The 18,953-nt window shown below is 38.0% G+C and overlaps 1 protein-coding gene and 1 long non-coding RNA gene across 5 annotated transcripts in view; one reads left to right on the top strand and one right to left on the bottom strand.

The window, feature by feature from the left end:
* The window catches only part of MIB1 (mindbomb E3 ubiquitin protein ligase 1), a 76,319-nt gene that overhangs the window by 36,432 nt on the left and 20,934 nt on the right, over positions 1-18,953 (top strand). For all 3 annotated transcript variants that reach the window (XM_030446491.1, XM_030446494.1, XM_030446492.1), the window contains exons 13-14: positions 18,026-18,158; positions 18,536-18,622. In XM_030446491.1, coding sequence (XP_030302351.1) covers positions 18,026-18,158; positions 18,536-18,622 — 220 coding nt within the window. The remainder of the gene's footprint in view (positions 1-18,025; positions 18,159-18,535; positions 18,623-18,953) is intronic.
* Positions 5,642-9,363, bottom strand: LOC115597960. Of its 2 annotated transcripts, XR_003987299.1 has the most exons (3): positions 8,942-9,363; positions 8,640-8,833; positions 5,642-7,276 (listed from the first exon to the last, which is right to left on the bottom strand). It is a non-coding gene; the product is annotated as an uncharacterized LOC115597960 (long non-coding RNA). The 2 variants fall into 2 exon arrangements; XR_003987298.1 differs by having other exon boundaries at positions 8,640-9,363.

The raw sequence follows: 18,953 nt of genomic DNA on the forward strand, positions 1-18,953 counted from the left end.
GGGGACTATAATTTCAAGTCTCACTTGGTAATTTGTTCACTTAATGAAAATTCTCCATTATTTACATAACAGCATGAGCCAGGAGGACTGTTTCCTAACTTCTGTTACCAAGATGGGGGGTTTTTTTGTTATTTTTTTTTGTCCTGTGGTGGTTGCCTACGGCTTTTGTGAGATGCCGAGAAAGTGTATGGAAAAAAACCTCTTCATAGGGATGCTGAAGATTTTTCTGTGGGTGAATGTTCTGGGAGCTGCAGGCTTTTTCTTTGATGGAGGGATGAAAATTGTAGATCAGTCTGGGTAAGTTTAATGGTTGGCAGAATGTGAGGAATAGTGCAGTTTTTTTCCCCCAGAGTCCTTTCTCCTTTACAGAACCTCTTATGAGAAGAAAAAGTAAATATTTCCAGTATTAGTGATTTTTGAACCCCATGCAGGTCCCTCATACATGGGATTTCACTTGCATCTAAAACAGATGTCTAAAGCTGTTAGATATCTACTTTTTTTGATTGCAGTTTTATCTGAGCACTTCTGAAGCACATAAAAAGAGAGAATTTTGTCTCCAACACAGAAGTTGTATTTTCAGATGTTCACAGCATTAGGTGTTTTGCACATCAGCTTAGGAAGAAGTTAATGAAAATAAAATCTTCAAAACTGGTTTATTTTGGGGTTTTAACTTGTTGTTGTTTGACCAAAAATCATTATCATAGTTGGATTAATTTAGGAGTTAAGTTTTATTCCTTTCAAGATTTTGTTTTTTTATTTCGTCGTTGATTCTGTGGGTCTCCCACTGCCCTCTTTCTCAATAAAAGCAAAGGTTTTGCATTTGCCACTTTATTTTCCTATACTGATCCAGAACAATTGATACTGCTAATCAGTTAAATGCTCTAGCACAAGCTATTTAAATCACTGTTAAAAATAACCCCCTTGAACTTTAGCTTGTAGCTGGTAGGGGGTCACAAGAAGTACCTAATATGTTCTCCTTGAAACCTTACTTAAGGACCTATCTTTCCCAGTCTGAGCTTTCCTGCTGCACCTAAAGTGCAGTTCTTGTGTTTTCAGTCCATGTTGCCCTATATGAAATACAGTGCAGTAAATTCCCTTAGGGTCAAGTATATAAATGTATAAAGAAATGCTATTTCATAAAAGTTAAACATGTATTCAGATATGTATATAAGTATGTATGCATGTGGGTGTATATATCTACATTTATAAAAATAACATACTATGTATGCAAGCCTTGTTGAAGTTCACATCCATCTTTATAGTTACTGATGATAAAATCATTGGATGTGTTAAGTGCATGAACACCACAGTAAAGTGGACCAGATTTCTATAGAATTTTTTTTAATTTATATCAGGTAGGTAGTTGGAAGCAATTTCATTTTCAGTGCAAAATTGCTTGAATTTTGCTAAAAGTAATTTTGTTCCCATTTCTAAAAGTAGGGAGATAGATCTCCAAGAAACAAATAAAAAATGAAAAAAACAACTAAAAACAATTCAACAACAAAAAACTGAATTAAAACCACACAGACTGTGCTGAGGAAAACATTTGGAAGGTTTTGATTTTTCATATGAAAGTTAATACTTATACATTAAACATTTGAATATTACCTAAATATTATAAGAAATATAGCAATTTATGTCAAATAGCTCGGATATTTCTCAATGCTTAATCTTCCATGGAAGTTTGGCAGTGTTTTCCAGAAATCAAGGTTTAGTGTGTTTTGGACACCATTCTGTTGTTAGTGGAATGGTTTTCCTTTTACTGGTTAGCTTCTGTTCATACCTTGTGAATTGGTATAGAAATAGAACTTTCGGTTTTCCTCCTGATGTGTAATGTTGAAATGTGTATTGGACATTTCTCAGTTTATCCTGTATGTAGCTTTAAACTGTTCATGGGAGATTGAGCTAAAAATAAATTTGAAATGAAGTGCAGGGAAGTCAAGATTTTGTTTAATACGTAGCTTCTTGTTCATGATTTTTAACTGAGCCAGTCGTATTATTTTGCTTTTATTTTGGCCTTCTTTCAAAGTGCTGTGAACCTCAAAGCTTGGCAGACCTTCCCTTCTCAGTGTTAATGAGATTTTTCAGACAAAAAAAGAAGGTACAATTTGAAAATACTGCACAGATTGGTTATTTTTTCCATGTTATCAACCCGTGGTTATGTTTGATCTATTCGTATACCTGTGACTTCAGATTTTTTTGAGTTGAAGATGTGACTGTGAAGTGTGGGCGTATTTTATATCCGTTGCCCCAGTTAGTTTCAAATTTGCATTGTATCTTGTGAAGAGAGCTTTATTCACACTGCAGCTAGCATCTTACACAGAGGCTGCTTTTACAGCTGACCCAACTTTGCACATGCATATGATTTAGTTCTTCAGAGTGATAAATTCTGCTGGACTTCAAATCAAAAATATGAAACATGGGAGTAAGACACGGATTTCACGTATTGCTGACCAATAGGAAGGAGTATGTAATCTTTATGTTCCTAAACTAGCAAGTAGGAGGTTGTGGTTTAAAATGGAATTGCACTTCTTCCCCATGATTGTTTTACTTAGTAGATCTCTCTTTGGTTTTAGACTTGCAGATGGTTTGAACTGGTTGGCTATGGAATTTTTAACTGGTTTTGGCAATGTATTTGAGAAGGTGGGGGTTCTTACCTGCACTTGATGTTAATGAACATCTTGAGGACTTCTGTATTGTCATGGAGGTCCTGACAGAGACAAGTTGTGAGGTAATCAGAGAGTTGTACAATTACATTCTAAGACAGTGAAATAATTTTTTTTGCTTTCATATTTGCAGTCCTGACACTAAATGTAGGCTGTGAAGCTGAGTGCAAAAAAATGCATGCTCCTAAAACCTCTCATTAAAGTATTATGCCAGAAAATGCTTTGAAAAAAGACTTTTGTTCAAGTTGATTTGGAGAGAGAAAATAATCTCCCTGAGCAGACCTATAATTAGATATCAGATTAGACTGTAGCTGTTGAGGTCAGTGGCAAATTTATTATCTTTAAATAGTAAATAATATGCCCAGCATGTGCAAGATGGCAATTACAGTTTCCTATCATGTGGAGTTTCTTCCCTTGTGCAATGAAAAAAAACAAAAAGGAGTGGTGATGGGGTCATGGGGTTTAATAATGCCACAGAAGAGCGGTGCCCCAGAAAGCAGACTTTACCTCCATGGCTGATACTGTTCATAATTGCTTCCTTTAGATCAGTTGGGGTTTTTTTTTTTTGGTCAGTTCTGTTACAATGGGCAGCAGACTTGAGGAAAAATACAACAGACAATACATCATTGCAAAATATATTTATTTGTTAACCTGTCTTTATAAATGTGAAAAGAGATCAGTTTTCACTGAAGATGGACAGAATATTAAACACCATCATCTCTTTATTAATACAGTCTTGAAATTTGTTGCATTCTATCTTCAAACTGCTTAGAATACTTGAGCTCAACTGCAGAGAGAACTGTGTAATTACTCTGAGCAGACTTCATGTCCAGTTTGAAAAACACAAGAAATCCTGTAGTGATCAATGCATAGCTACAGCTGGTTGAAGGGGACCAAATCCATTGAAGAGGTGATTTGGTTCCATTTTACCAGCTTTAGCAAAGCATTGGAGTGAAGGAAGATTATCATTCAGTAACACATTTTTAAGTACATGAAGAGAGTTCACAAAGAGCATGTGGCTTTCCTCCGTTTTACTTGTTTTGTTTCACGTCAGTGCAAAATCACATTGCTTCACTAATTTGGGGATGGCAAAATGGAAGACTGTGTACCCGAAAGGCCTGTGTACCGTGCCCTGGTTTGTTCCTTCCTCCAGTATTTCTTAGGGGCTCTTTGGACGAGTCTCAAATTATAGTTACAGATTTAACCTCTTTATGTCTGCAATAATGAGATTCTAGAGTAGTGCCTGGAAAGTGTAGTGTTACAATTTGTACTCCTGTAGAGCTTCCTTGCCTTTTTATGTTAAACTTCACTTCCAAGAAGGTTTCGGTTCCCCCCCACCCAGCCCTCCCCCTCCATTCATTTTCTGGCAGGCAATGCTTTTGCAGCTGCTTTAATGCTGTAATGCTGGTTAGCACGAGTATAAATGTCAAGTGCTTTAAATTCCATTACTGTATCTCTGGTTAGTATTAACTTTTTAGCAATGATTATATAATATAGCAGGATAGATTTTATTTTTTTTTTCCCTGATCATATGTGTAAAAATGCTTAATGCCAAAAAAATACACCTTTTAAAGAATTATGTGGAGTTGCAGCCAATCTCTTCTGAATTAAGGTCCTAAATACATTTGTGCATGCTCACGTAGCATTTTTGTTTTACATTGAATTTTTTTTTTTTGAGCTTTAACTGCAGTGGGAAGTAGGGGGCAACCTTAGTTCAAGCCATTGACTAGTAATGAGTATGTCAAGTGCACAGTCTACATCTGTTTGTCACACAGTCTGATGCTGGTGAGAAGATTTATGTAAATATATTCCAAACACTATGTATCCTAATAGAAACATAGCAGGTGTGTTGCTTGGACTTAAGCATTAAAGATGGCTATAAAATTGGTTTCTATTTTTACCAGTTATACAGGAACTGTTCTACAGATACAGCTGCTCAAGTGCACTTTTGGATGGCAATACAGTTTCATGGTACTGGCCATATCGGGACAAAAAACGTCCGTGGAAAAAAAGCTGTGTAGCATTTGATAATGTCAGCATCTGTTATCCCTGTCAGTCACACAGTTGAAATGTTTGAGTTACAACTGTGTCAGCAGATGCCCAAAGTTCAACGTGTGCTCAGTTAAAATTGAACAGCTGATCTAAGTGATGGATGTGACATTTCAGAGTGACTGGATATGTATTCTTAGAGATATGCTAACATGAACTAGCAGGAAGCAATGTCAAGGTATAATTTTAACTTTTGTATCACTCTGAACTGTCATTTTGTTTCGGAATAGCTTTGCAATGTTATACTAAGAAGACACGAAAGAGCACAACATAAAGAATTGTTACTAAAACCCATTCAAAGTTGTTAAAAAGTTGGTCTCATTGTATAGTGAAAGCCACATCAGTTGGTGGTAGGGACAGGGACACTTCAGGAAAACAAGTAAATGCTTAGCAGTTAACCCCTCTGTAAAGCTGTTGGTAATACCAAATTGATTCTGTAAGTGCTCAAGTTTCAGCAGCATCATTTCAATTAGAAAAGCTACTAAATTTGATTCGTTTCCCACTGTAAACCAGGTTTTAATTTAGCTGTGAAGATATTGCAGTCTTCATGCCAAAATAATCTGCTCGTAAGAGAAATAGCTTTAAAACAAATATTAATATTTTACTTGAGAAAATTATTTTCACAAGATAATGTTTCTTCTTGTATGTATGTTGTTCTGTATTTTCAGGTAATGAAAATAGCAGGCTATCTATAGTATAAGCTATTTGAGAATTACCTGAGTATTTAAGAATTAGATTCTACATCTAAAAATGGTGCTTTTCTTTTTTTCTTTTTTTCTTTTTTTTTTTTTTCTTTTTTTTTCTTTTTCTTCTTCTTTTTTTCTTTTTCTTCTTCTTCTTTTCTTTTTTTTTTTTTCTTTTTCTTTTTTCTTTTTTTCTTTTTTTTTTCTTTTTTTTTTCTTTTGTTTTTTTGTTTGTTTGTTTGTTTAACTGCCCAACGTTTTAGTAAGGACAGAGGTCCAATTAAAATCTTTAATCTGAGTCTAATGTTTCTACTTATCATGAACATATTATATGTAAAAACTGCTTTTACAAAGCTGCTGCTTTGAGTAGAACAGGCTGGATTGATGAGCCTGAAGGTCTTGCCTCGTATTTTTCCTTCCTCCTGAATTTGATATTGAGTATCTTTACTTAGGGATACTATGCACTAGAATGTTTTAGTTAATACAGCTTTTAGAACCTGAAACTGTTGCCAAACTATCATGCAGTTCTTAAAATTTTCTGGATGTGACAAAGTCATATTTACATAATGAATTTTCTCAAATTTGGATTTTAAATAAATTGAGCTTATTTGAAAGGAGTATTTAAGTTAACTTACCTTCTAGGTTGTAGTTGTGTTTTCATTTAGGAATCTGTCAATAACTTTAATCCGCTGACCAGTGGCTATGGCCTAGAAATCTCTGTATTGTCACTTTCTGTGCATGAACCTGACACTGCACTTTGTATCAAAAAGCTCAGTGAGCATAATAAGTGCTGATTTAGAGAAAATTCTAACTTAAGTCTCGTTTATTAAATTGTAGAATTTATCATACTCAATTATTTTGGCTCTCCTTTTCTCTAAGTCTCAGCCTTAATGTCTTAGCTTTATCTTAGTTGCAACCTGTAGATTATTCTATGCTACTTGTAAATTTAAATACAGCCAGCTAAGTCTTGCAGAAATTGCTGTGATTAATAGAACAATGGCTTGTTTTTAATGAGGTGTATTTTGATAATCAGGCTTTTAAGGTTATTTTAGGATGTATTTAATTGAGGAGAACTGGAATGATGAATTTTGCAGCTATGCTGCAGTCTTAAGGTTTCATTGCCAGCCAGTGTTTGGAATTCTTTGTTTACAACTAATGTTCTGCTTATCAGCTGTTAACAATTCTTCCTACCCACTTTTATAGTCACTTGATTTAATGTTTTGTGATTTGTTACTAACAAGTAGGAGTTATTTTGGCGATACCAGCTGACCCTTAGGAAGTTAATTTGTCACATGCATGTCATTCAGACAAGAGGGAAACCTGTTTCTTCCAACAGCTGTTTAGTTTCCTCTTACGGGTTGTTCAGTGCCTTCCAAAAATACATACTTCTTTACATTCCATAGCATTGTATGTTCATATGGGTACATAAAGAAGTATGTACTCTTAGCAGGTACACAGAGAGTTGCTTGTCTACCTGTCAGATGAACCTTAAAAATATTTTGCTGCTTTCCTTTGCTGTCAATAGTGAAATCTCAGGCCGATGGTTCTTTGGAAGAACAGTGTTATGATTAACTAATGGTAGAAAATAAACTGCTTATTCTAACTGAACTTTGCAATGCAATTTACCTGCACGGCAGCTTACAAACCAGTTCGAGTTCATTGTTCTGGTGTGGCCTGGACATTGGAAGTGCTTTTCCAGATTTTTTGAGCCTCTTGCTCTTTGTTCTGAGGGACCGCTTTTGGCCGTAGAGCTGGATCTCTGGTAGTTTTGCAACGTGTTTTCTTGGAATTCGTAGTTGTATTCCAAAGTAATAACTTCATCTCCCTCCCAGGTCTTCTAGCAGATATCCATGCTGGCATAGAGTTTGCATCTGGTGACTTGAAGAAAAGTATAGATTTGTCTTAATATGGCAGCTATATCCTTTATAAACTACTTTTCCTAGCATCCCCAGTCCCACTTGCATACTTTTTGCATCACATCTGCTATTCTGCAAACTCTTTGCAGTTCTATACTTATTTCCACTGATTTCAGAGTGATATAAAAAAAAACAAACAAAACAAAAGAAAACCCCAAAACCAAAACAACAGCACATGCCACTGGTGATCCTGCTTATCATAAAGATGATGACATTGAACTAAGAAAACAACCTCTAGCTGCTGTGACAGGATTTGGATTGCTAGGCCGAAGGTCACATGTGAAAGCTAATACTTATTCAACGCTTCTGCAAGCAGCTTTTCTCATTTTTGTTTTGTTTTTTTTTTAAATTGGCACTCACCGTCTTCTGTCAAAACCTTGTCCGCACTTGAAATACTTGACAACTAAAAATAATTTTAAAAAGCCCTCAGAAAGACAAACCCCAAGTTTAACCCTGTTTTGTCAGACTCTCTGCGCCTTGGTTTGGAGCGGTAGTTAAATATTTGATGTACAGGACGGGTTTGACTTCTAAGGGGCTGCCAGATACATCTTATGGTTGCTTATTTTGTTTTTGGGAGTGGATTTGGGTTACAGTAAAGAGTAAGCTTTGTCTTTACAGCATTAGAAGGTAAATTTGAAATAAGCTTAACAATTAGTAAATGTAATAGTTACAAGGAAGGCTGAGAGCAGAGGAAGTACAAATTTCTGCAGCTCATGACAAAAACCTAGTGCAGCTGATAGAGAGCAAATCAGCGTGTAGCAGTAGCTAGCACAGTACTACAAGGAGAAACAGCAATGCAGCATTAGAATCACAGCAGTCACATTCTAGTTTCTAAGTAGGTTGTTTTCATGTTCATCAGAGATAAAGCACCTTGAAAATTTTCCTTAGACCTCTTTGAGAACTCAGCATTGCACTGCCACACTGTTTATTAGATTTTCTTTCCTAAGTTGGTATTTTTTTTTAGTTGTGCATAGGAATATAAGAATATATTTCACTGAAATGAACAGTTATGGCATTGCAATTTTTGAGTTTATGTTCTTTAAAAAGAAATCTGCCTACCAAGCAAGTTGGGTTGGTTTTTTTTGGGTTTTTTTGGGTTTTTTTTTTGCTATGAAATTTGGGGTAATGTTGTTCTCTTTCAACCTGCTCTTTACACTACAAATGCTTGGTACTTTAACACACTCAAAATTAAGCTGTTCCCAGAGTAGAGGGATTAATATAACAATAATAAAAAAAAACATTCCGGTAAATAAGCTATACATGCAGAAAGTCATAGGCATCCTTTAAACGTGCAGAATAATGTAGGTCTCCTGATGTTCTATTACCTGTGAGCTTAGTATCATGCAGCATTTGCAGTTGGAAGAGAGGTAATGACCTAGAGACACATCAGCAGCAGCCATCTCATCCTGAGTGCTCTCTCACTCTATTCGCTGAATCAGCTCTTCAGTACATGGGAGGGGGAGGCAAGGGGGGGCGAATGTCGGTGCCTACAGTACCTCACCACCTTAAATAGATAAAACTTAAAAGAAAAAAGAATAAAAAGAAGGCATGAAGACGGGTGCCTGATTGGCACCTGCTGCCTTTCTTGGAATGCTAAAATATGGATGATGTTGTATAGAAATTATACCTTATGCCTGCTGGACTGAGAGTTAAGACTCCGGGGATAGATGCTAGGAAGCCAAGGGAAGGTGAACTTGGCCCACTGTCAGATGAAAAAACAATGACAGGCAAGAATAAAAATAAAAGCCCGACAACAACAAAAAAAAGCATAACCAAGCCCCCAAAAGTTGGAGTCGCTTCCAAAAAAAAAAACCAAAAAGGCACCAAAAAAAAGCGTGATCGTCTCCCCCCTCCCCTGGCAAATATTGGTTTCTTCTAGCTCCTTAGATATTGCACTGCATCTTTTCTTGCTTGAGGTTGTGTTTCCAGGCTTAACTGTAGGCAGGTCTGTGTTGAAGATACTTTCCATCTTCAGAGGTCAAGTCAGCGAGCGAGGTCAGGGCTCCCGCGCACACTACAGAAGACACTGACCGTAATTCCCACTCAGAGGGCACCAGCAAAACTGTTACGGCTTTATAGGCAGCTAAGCATTTGAAACATGCACTCCCAGGCAAACAGGCTCTCTTGTGCCTCTCTCTTCCCTGACCATATTTAGTCAACCATTGCAAAAAATAGTCTCTCAGCTGTCGATTGTCGATCCGGCGGCGGAGGGAGCCGCTATCCCGCTCTCTGCCTATTGATTGTGCAGCCTGCACTTCCACCGCCCTCAGCCATTTGTCCCCCAGGTTTTTTTAGCACTGCCAAATAAAGCTCTCGCTCGTGTTTCCAGTTAGGTTTCCCAGGTTTTCACTGAGCTTGCGCTGCTACTAGTAAACCCTGATGAGGTTGGCACTATACTTAGAAACGTTGCTGGGAGGAGGAGGAGGTGGAGGAGGAAGAGGTGGAGGGGGGAGGCAGCACCGCTAGTAGCAGGGCGAGGGCTTCACGCAGATAGGGAACAATAAATTCCCTGCGCTGCCACGGCGGGTTGTGTAACCCTGCTTCTTGATCAGTGAGAAACGACACGAGTAACAACAGCATGCCAGTCATTAACCCCAGCTCTTCATCTACTTTGAGCTGAATTTTCAGCTGCAGACCGTGCTGTCGCTTTATAAATGAGAAGTTGGTGCCGATTTGTGGCCCCACGTTTCCGTATTCGAACCAAGTTAGAGTTGATTTGGAACACCTTAAATTAGTACGTTCGTGTCGTTCCTCACTGTTATGCTTAATAATTCCATAGTATTTTGTTTGTAATGCTTAGCTGTCAAATCGCTTCCAAAAAATTAATTTATGTGCAAATTAAGTGCCACTGTGCTTTGGAAAAGTTCGGTTGTTTTAGAGGAATAATAAAAAAAAAAACCGAACAGCTCAGACTATCTGACTTTCATGTGTACAAAACTGACCTGTAACAAGGCCAATACCTACACACTCCAAATATGAGAAGGGGATTTGTATTCATATGGAATATGTATATTATGTGTGTACGTATCTATATTATGTACAGTATGTACATTCTGTACATATAAAGTACTATAAAGTAACTCCACTTCAGCCATTTAAATACAACAGGAATGGGCGAGAACCCAAATACTTTTAAGAGTTCATTTTCCAAACAGAATTCTTTATGTTGTTAAGGAGCAAGACGAGTAAAAAGGGCTGAGAATTTCTCAATGTAAAATTAAATTAATTTATTAAAAGAAAAGAAAATTATTTAAAGAAAATAAATTTATTTAAAGAAAATGTACTCTCAATTACTGTTGATGAAATTAGGAGTTACTCATTTAGTAAAGATCAGTGCTGTAGGATAAAGAGTGAATTGTGGAGTCCTGAGCAGGCCACTGTCCTGGATTTATACTCTGCTTGCTTCCTCTCCATTGACTTTGTCCTGAGCTTGGTAGCTGCTTACCTTGGAACTTGTGTTACAATGTAGATTTTTGAGAGAAGCCACATTTTTTCATTTCTTCAATTTCATAATTGTACACTGAAGACAAAGTTGTGCAAGATCTAGGCTAGTGCAGAATAGGTTTTTGTTAACATCATGTAAATTTCTATACCTTCAGTTTGTTCATTCAGCTCCTTCAGTTTCATGTATACTGAAATAGATTTTTCAAATTCCAAGAGATACTTGAAAAGCTGAGAGACAAAAAAGAAGGAAACAGCTTGCCTACTTAAACTTGTTCTGTGCCATCAGTCAGATATGAAATATTAAACTAATTTCCAGATACGGCGTGCTCAGTAGTACTAAGCTAAGGTGTTAATCTATTCTTTGTTACTTGCTCCTGGGGTTACTTTCTTCTTCGTTTTTCCCTGTACTTCACAGCAAGTGCAGTGTGAACCAGATGAGGGAGCTGATTTGGTTTGAAGTTGTGTGCTGACGTGCACTTAAGATCATGTTGTTGCCCAAAATAGCACTGTCCTGCTCCTGTGTTACTTCTTGCACTATGTTGGTACAACTTTCTTTGGCTTCACAGTGAGCAGGCTCAGAGTGCTGTTCTGTGGAAGAAATAATCCAACAAAAGGGGGTGACTTTTTAGATGCTGTGTTAGGGCCACATTTTGGTTTCGTTGTTCTGTGTTTTTTTAAGCAGAAGTGGAAGTCAGAGGACAAGAATGGGATTGGTAAAAGGTAGTCTCACTTCTATTGTGTTGTAAAATGCATGTTAGACTAAATAGCCTTAAAAGAAAATTTTGCAATTGTCTTACAATCTGATCTGTTTCTTCAGCTGTTTGAGAACCTAACAGGAAACAGGTGAAAAGTTTAGCTGAGCCAGGGGTGGGAGTAAGTGTAGAAGAGGGGTGGTGGTGGTGTGTGTAGATATACTTCAAACCAGTATTGCTCTGAAGTATCTTGTATTATGAAACTATGTCACACTGAGAGTGTGGAAAGCAAACCTGAGGGAGGAGGATGGCAGGGGAGTGGAGAAACTAGTTGTAGAAAGTACACTGAGTCATCAGAAATCCTAGAGATAGGAATCCTGGCAAGTTTTTGCTGATCTAAGACTGCTTCTGGACGGGGCAGTCTGCCCTCCCTGCAGCTCTGGCTTCATCATTTCCTTATTCCTATCTCTTCTAGCTATCATGAAGTCACAGGCTAAGCTGGATTATCTCATTGATCTGTCTGAAAGCAGACTTGCCAAATCAAGAGTCTGGCAGGTTGCTTCACTCACTAGACAGTCATGTGTCTGTAGAGCCAACATAATGCAGGAATTGAAGCACAGGGAAAAGTGGGAATTGTGTCTTTCAGTAGCAGTTCCAGTGAAATGTGCATATGCTGACTGTGAAGTAGCTGCTTTTTTTTTTTTTTTTTTTTTTTTTCTTAATGCTGAAGTATCTGGTCTTTGAAAAAATAACCAACAAACCCCAAAAGGCCATCCCCACCACCATCATATAGACCCCCAACCTTCCCTGGTTAACTCATTCTGCAGTCAAATTCCAGCTGATAGCAGAGAATCTTTTCTGGTATTTCTGTGTATGTCTTTTAAACAAGGTGAATGGATGCCTTTGCAGTAAAGAATGCTAAATCTGGGATCTTTTTTGTACCATGAGGTACTCGTTTCAACTTCCTTACAATTACTTACTTTTAACTTGTAGATTTTTCAAATAAATCTGTTAACATGTGGCATTCTCAGGCAATGCTGATGAGTGTGTGTTAAATTCTATGAGTACAATAGTGCATAAGCAAAGTATTCTTATATGTAAGTTGGTTAATAATATACAATATGCTGAAACTTTTGCTTATAACAATGATTTGAGGGTTTTTTTGTATTTCTGATGTTAGTAAGTGGTGTTGAAGGAACTGCTCTATGTGGCTAAAAATGAGTTAGTGTATTGCTTGGATCTGTGATGCATTTCATGTAGCAAACAGAAAGTAAATGCTGTTGTATTTGTATCTGCTATTATTTATAATATAAATACATCATATGTGTGCTAGGCTGTGATTCCAAACTCTCTAAAAATTTGATTTAAAATAACAACAAAACAAAATCAAACAAAAGACTAAAACCCCCCCAGAAGACCAAAACAAACCCCAAACTCGTTCAAGGTCAAATTGAAGTGCATGCAGGAGCAGCATTTGCTGTTGTTCCTCTACATCTCAGATTAAACATAGTACAGTATTAATTGCATGTTCTTCCTACTAAATTAGTGCTAACTATTAGACCCTGGAGTGTTGTTTTATGGGGATTAATTACCTGAATTATGATAAGCTTTGTACATGACTGTACACCCATCAGCTTGGCCTGGGAAGGCAACAGTTTTCTTGATCTCAGCCCCCTTATACACACACACACACACACACAGAAGCTTTTTTCACTGAACTGGCTCCCATGGGGAAGAATTAGTTTCCTTATGCCCTTTAAAGCTTTACAGAAAGCTTCCTGAAAACTTTTCTTTTGAAAAATTTTCTTTTCTTGTCCCATCTAAAAAATTTTAGAACTTAAAAAAGATCATCCAACTGCAAAAGGCCCAAAATCTTGATCAGCTTCCTGGGAAATACTGCAGACCAACAAATGCCAGAGCTTACCTGTTACAAACTTCTTTTTTTTCATTAGTAATGTGTAATAATAATCTTTAAATAGCATAGTGATGACCTAATTTCAGTGTTCCAGTAAGAGCTTTAAGCATCATCTTATTGTTGCAGCTACTCAGTTAGCCATGCAGTCTTTAAGAGTTAAATACCCTAAAGATAATCGTCAGAAGAGTCCTCCTCTGCTGTCACGGTTACTGTTAGATTTGCTGATTTCTTGACCTTTTCAGTGCAATCACAGTGAAAGTAGTCTGTGGTCTGTTTTAATGTATGAAAGATTAAAGCAGGATTTTGGCACTACCTATGGTTTGTGGTCCTGAAAATGGAGTTGTGCAGCTTGGCTTCTTGTTTCATACTTTATGTGGAAAATTGAATCAAGAATTACTGTATAATTGGCATACACTGTTTTCACTGACATTATTTTTTATGGTAAAGTGCATGCCTGTTCCAGTGAGTATTGTTCTGAATGGTAGCCACTTAGCTGTCAAAATTTTGGCGGCAGCTCTAGAAAATCCTGCAAAATAGAATAGCTGTAGGAAGGAAGGCTGCAGTGTGGCAAAAGAGGATCTTGTGCAGTGAAAGAAACTACCTTTCAGCTAATGAGAAGGAAGATGCTATCTCTGAGATTCATAATGGTAGCGACAGAGTGGTTGGAGAGCATCCAGGCAGAAAGGGATCTGGGAGTCTGGATTGAAAGGAAGCTGAACATGAGCCAGCAGTGTGCCCAGGTGGCCAAGAAGGCCAATGGCATCCTGGCCTGTATCAGGAATAGCGTGACCAGCAGGTCCAAGGAAGGAATTCTGCCCCTGTACTCAGCGCTGGTGAGGCCACACCTCGAGTACTGTGTCCAGTTCTGGGCCCCTCAGTTCAGGAAGGATATCGAGGTCCTGGAGCAGGTCCAAAGGAGGGCAACCAGGCTGGTGAAGGGACTCGAGCACAGATCCTATGAGTTGAGGCTGAGGGAGCTGGGGGTGTTCAGTCTGGAGAAGAGGAGGCTCAGAGGAGACCTCATCACTCTCTACAGCTCCCTGAAAGGAGGGTGTAGCCAAGTGGGGGTTGGTCTCTTTTCCCAGGCAACTCTCAGCACGGTCTCAAGTTGTGCCGGAGGAGGTTTAGATTGGACTTTAGAAAGAATTTCTTTACAGAGAGGGTGATCAGACATTGGAATGGGCTGCCCAGGGAAGTAGTGGATTCTCCATCCCTGGAGATATTTAAAAAGAGACTGGATGTGGCACTCAGTGCCATGGTTTGGGAACTGCAGCGGTAGTGGATCAAGGGTTGGACTTGATGATCTCTGAGGTCCCTTCCAACCCAGCCAATTCTATGATTCCATGATTCCATATTGCAGAATTTTAAGGTCTCATGTCTACAAAACCATCCTTTTGTCCTGCTTGTCCAGTAACTTAGTGCAGTCTGGAAGAGATAGAGATGTGATAGCTACTTGCATAGGCAGAAACATCTGGGGAGTACTTACTGGTCCTTTGATGCTTTATTGTGAAAAGTAAGATAAAAACCTATTACCAGTAGAAGCTGTTTGTTTGTTTTACTGATGGTTCTGATTTTTCAGTAGGACCAGTGCATTGTAAAAGCATGCAAATATGTACCAGGCATCTCATTTACATGAAAGCAAGATGCCTCCAAGTATTTTACAGTTTGAACTTCAGATGAAAAATTTCCTCATGTTTGACAGCAAACTAAATAGGAAAAGATTTGAAAGAGGATCTGGCAAGGGCTCTTCCAAATACTTGAAAGAGTGAATTTTTTCATAGCATACAAAAAATTAAGTCAATTAGTATCTTCTCTTTCAAAGATCAGCGGTACTAAAGAAATGGCAACAGTAATGTTTCTCAAGGCATTTGCTCAAGTATGTGAATGTACTTTAAATTTTTAATTATTTGTGTAGTGGGTGGTTGCCTTATTTCCTTACTGATGAAAAAGATGTAAAACATCAGCTGAGTTGCTTAGGATAGTTCCTTGCTTAGTGACTAGAATTACTTCGGAGGCAGGCTGGTTGTAATCAGAGATCTGGGTGTTGGTGCCTTCCTGTAGCATTCCTCGAGTTGTAGTTGCAGTTGTAAAAAAATAAATTTCTTGACCTTGTTTTTTTTCTTAGATTAGCAATGCCCTATGTTTTACCAGTGGTTACATTGCTTCTGTCAGTTATAAGAAATTTTCAGATAATTTTTTGGTGCTTTTTTTAATGATCCACAGTAGACAATTTAGGGATTTATGGGGGTCGTTAGGAGCACTGATCTGCCAGCAGGTTACCCTGTGGAAATCCACTTAGGAAGTCGACTGTCTTGCTGTGCTGATGCTCGTGAGGTGTGCTGTGTGTCAGCCCAGCTTCCTGAAGAGCTGATGGTGGTGGGTCCAGGTACAGTCCAGACACGACATGAACCATAGATTTCCAGACTTTTTCCCTCTATAAGGCAGTTAGAAACAGTTTTGATGTTGTGAGCTATGGATATATTTATATCCTAGGTTTAAAAAGGCAATTTTATTACAAATTAAATGGTGTCTCTCAATGCAACTAATACTTGTTTGTGTTGCCACATTTCCTAAAGCTTTGGTAATTTGTATTTTACTAACTTATTAATTTTGGAATCTCCTGCATAAGTGAATCTTTAAAAAATGAATGTTGGTAGGTTTTGTTCTATTTTCAAATATCCTAGTCTTTTTTCCTAGCATGTGACAGAGCTGTAGAAGGCGTTATCAATAGAAGCTGTGCCATGGCTCACAATGTACAATCTGTTAAGTGTGGTTGTCTTACTTTGCTGTGTTATAAGTGAGGAAGTGAGAAGCTTAGCTCTGCTAGGAAAATACAAAATCCTAAGAGGCTGAGAATGGTTTCTTACTTATTTGCTTACCTCAAGAAAGCTGTGATTATGGTGGACTTTAAAAAGACTGAGGTAACCCACAGACTGCAAAATGCATTTGGTTCCTGGCCAAGTACTGATGTCCACTCTGTGGAGGACAAACCTCCAGAGCAGCGTGGCTGTGGATGCTCCACATAGCAGCTGGTTCGTGTGTCTCCTGTGGACCTCTGAGATCCTGCAGTGGCTTAGTTGTGTTTCCTGCAGACATTCTGAATCTGGGGAAAGAAGTGACTGCTACACTGCAGCTGTCAGTGTGGTGTATTAAGTGGATTTATGTTGAATGCTCAGTGTAGTAGCAGGAGAATGTGGAAATACTTAAGTCAGGGTCTGTTAGGATAGCATCCAAGCAGAGTGCAGGGAAGAGTGGAAATTCCTACTGTTAGAGTAATCTGACTTGTGCTTTTCAGGAGGGCTCATTGGAGTTGAGCTATCCTCAGCCACAGCTTTTTGTTTCATTGCTTTATTGGAAGCTCATTAGCTTACCCTAAAAGAGGGCTTTGGAGTGAATAGCACTTAGGCTGTATGGATATTCAAGGTAATGTTATTGGAATGATTCAGGTGCTCAGTTATGAGCCCATTCATCTTACTGCTATCTGTTGAGAATATTCCTAGGCTCATTTTATGAGGATATTTCTGAGGCTCATTGAGATCTCACATTTTCAGTATCAAGTAGCTAATAAAGAACTGTTTAATTCAGTTTAAAAATCTGCCTTGCAAAACATTCTGTGACTGAGTGGCTCCACTTTCATGAGCTAGTATTACTTGGATATTAAAGTTTGCATTTTATGAAGAAGCTCTATGTCTCCTGTAAAAGGCATATTGCTTCAGTGGTAGGGAAGGATCAGGTGACAGAAGATTTTTCCTGGCACACGATTATAGCACGATTGCTGTTTGTCTCTGAGGAGGTCATAAAGGAGCTGCATGTGCTGTTGATAAGAATAAGATAATAAGGGAATTAGTTTTGGTTGCATAATTCGCCAAAAGCTAAGTGAAGACCATTGAACTTAAGAAAAATATATTTCTGACAGAATGATAGATTGAGCAATTTGTTTGTCTAGTACTGTGTTATGGATAGCCTTAACACTGTAGTCTTTGGACTTAATGGATTTTAGTCTGATTTCATACACTACTAAGGGAGCTGCTTCAAGGTGTGAGGTAATAAATCCCCTTCCTTTGATAGGCATCTTGGTAAGCACATAGAGAAATGGGATGCAGTAGTAAACACTACCATGGTATATTATACTCAACTACTATCTGTTATGAAAGTATTCTGCCAATACTTGCTTTACAGTTCCAGCATTTATTATCTCTGTGCGTAAGATGTCTTACTCCAGTTTTATCTCAGAAACTGGAAATCTTAACTGTTACTGCCTATGGAACTTGCTCATTAAATAATTAAGTAAAGGATGCTATAAGGATTTAGAGGGAGAATAATTCTGCATTTCAGAATTTGTGTGAATACTTTTTTTTAAGGTAATTTATACTGCTAGATAACATTTTTCTGGAAAAAAAAAATATTTCCACATGGGTTTAAGTATGGATTGTTCTTCTTTGTATGCTTTAACTAGAAGTAATAGAACATCACATTATTGTGGTTTGGAACTGTTTGTATAGCTTTTCACCCACTTTCTGATTGTGAGAAAATACCAGTGTTATTTTAGCTACTACTACTTTTTAGCTCTGAGAATAAGTATTATTTTACCATTGTCCAGTTGCCAGTTCAACAAACACATTATAGGTGCATTTATGCCATCTCTGCATTTTTGTTTCAGCGCAATGCGGGTGTTACTGTCCAAGTTACCACGACCGTGGATTGTTGATGAGAAAAAAGATGACGGCTACACTGCCTTGCACCTGGCAGCTCTCAATAATCACGTGGAGGTGGCTGAACTTTTGGTGCATCAGGTAGGACTCTTCTAAAGATTTAAAAGTCACACTTCAGTTAATCATCTGATGTGGAAATAGTTTGCTGCTTTATGCCTACAACTACAATGCAGATGCAGTGCAGCAGGGGGGGACACGTGGTGAGCCCTAAAGTTCAGAGTTGCCTTTGCAATCATTTCAATGGCCTAATGGTGCAGAGAGACTAAAAAATTTTATACCTGGTTTGATTGAGCTGATCGGCATCTGTACAGTGAATAATTAAAGTATTTCATCACATCTGCTCTCAAACCTCCAAAGTACGAATTATTTCAGGATTGTTTTCTGTGCCCTAATGGACTTCCTCGCCTGGAAATGAATTGCTGGGGTGATAATGCTCTAATGCTTTGGATATCTTTCAGGGCAATGCTAACCTGGATATCCAGAATGTTAACCAGCAAACTGCTCTGCACCTTGCCGTGGAACGACAGCATACACAAATTGTTAGAGTAAGTATCTTATTGCCAGTAAACCATATGGCTAGTAGTACTTGACTCAAGATGATTGTAGCTGTTAAGACATGGATATTCCATTAACATTTAAAAAATTAATTAACAGCATGTAGCTATTGAATGTATGTGATCGATTTTGATCAACTCAGAAACCTGCCAGCATGCACAGACCATCAGTCAGCAATATGAGGAACATTTCAGGAGTGCAAGTTTAATTATTTCAGTCTTCAGAGTGTGTGGGAGAGCTATAAGCAGTAACAGAAGTACAACAGAAGTGATGCTATTTCTGGTTTGGTTTGGTTTGGGGTTTTTTTTTCTGGTTTTTTGC

This window comes from Calypte anna, chromosome 2 (assembly GCF_003957555.1).
Source record: "Calypte anna isolate BGI_N300 chromosome 2, bCalAnn1_v1.p, whole genome shotgun sequence".
NCBI lineage: Eukaryota > Metazoa > Chordata > Aves > Apodiformes > Trochilidae > Calypte > Calypte anna.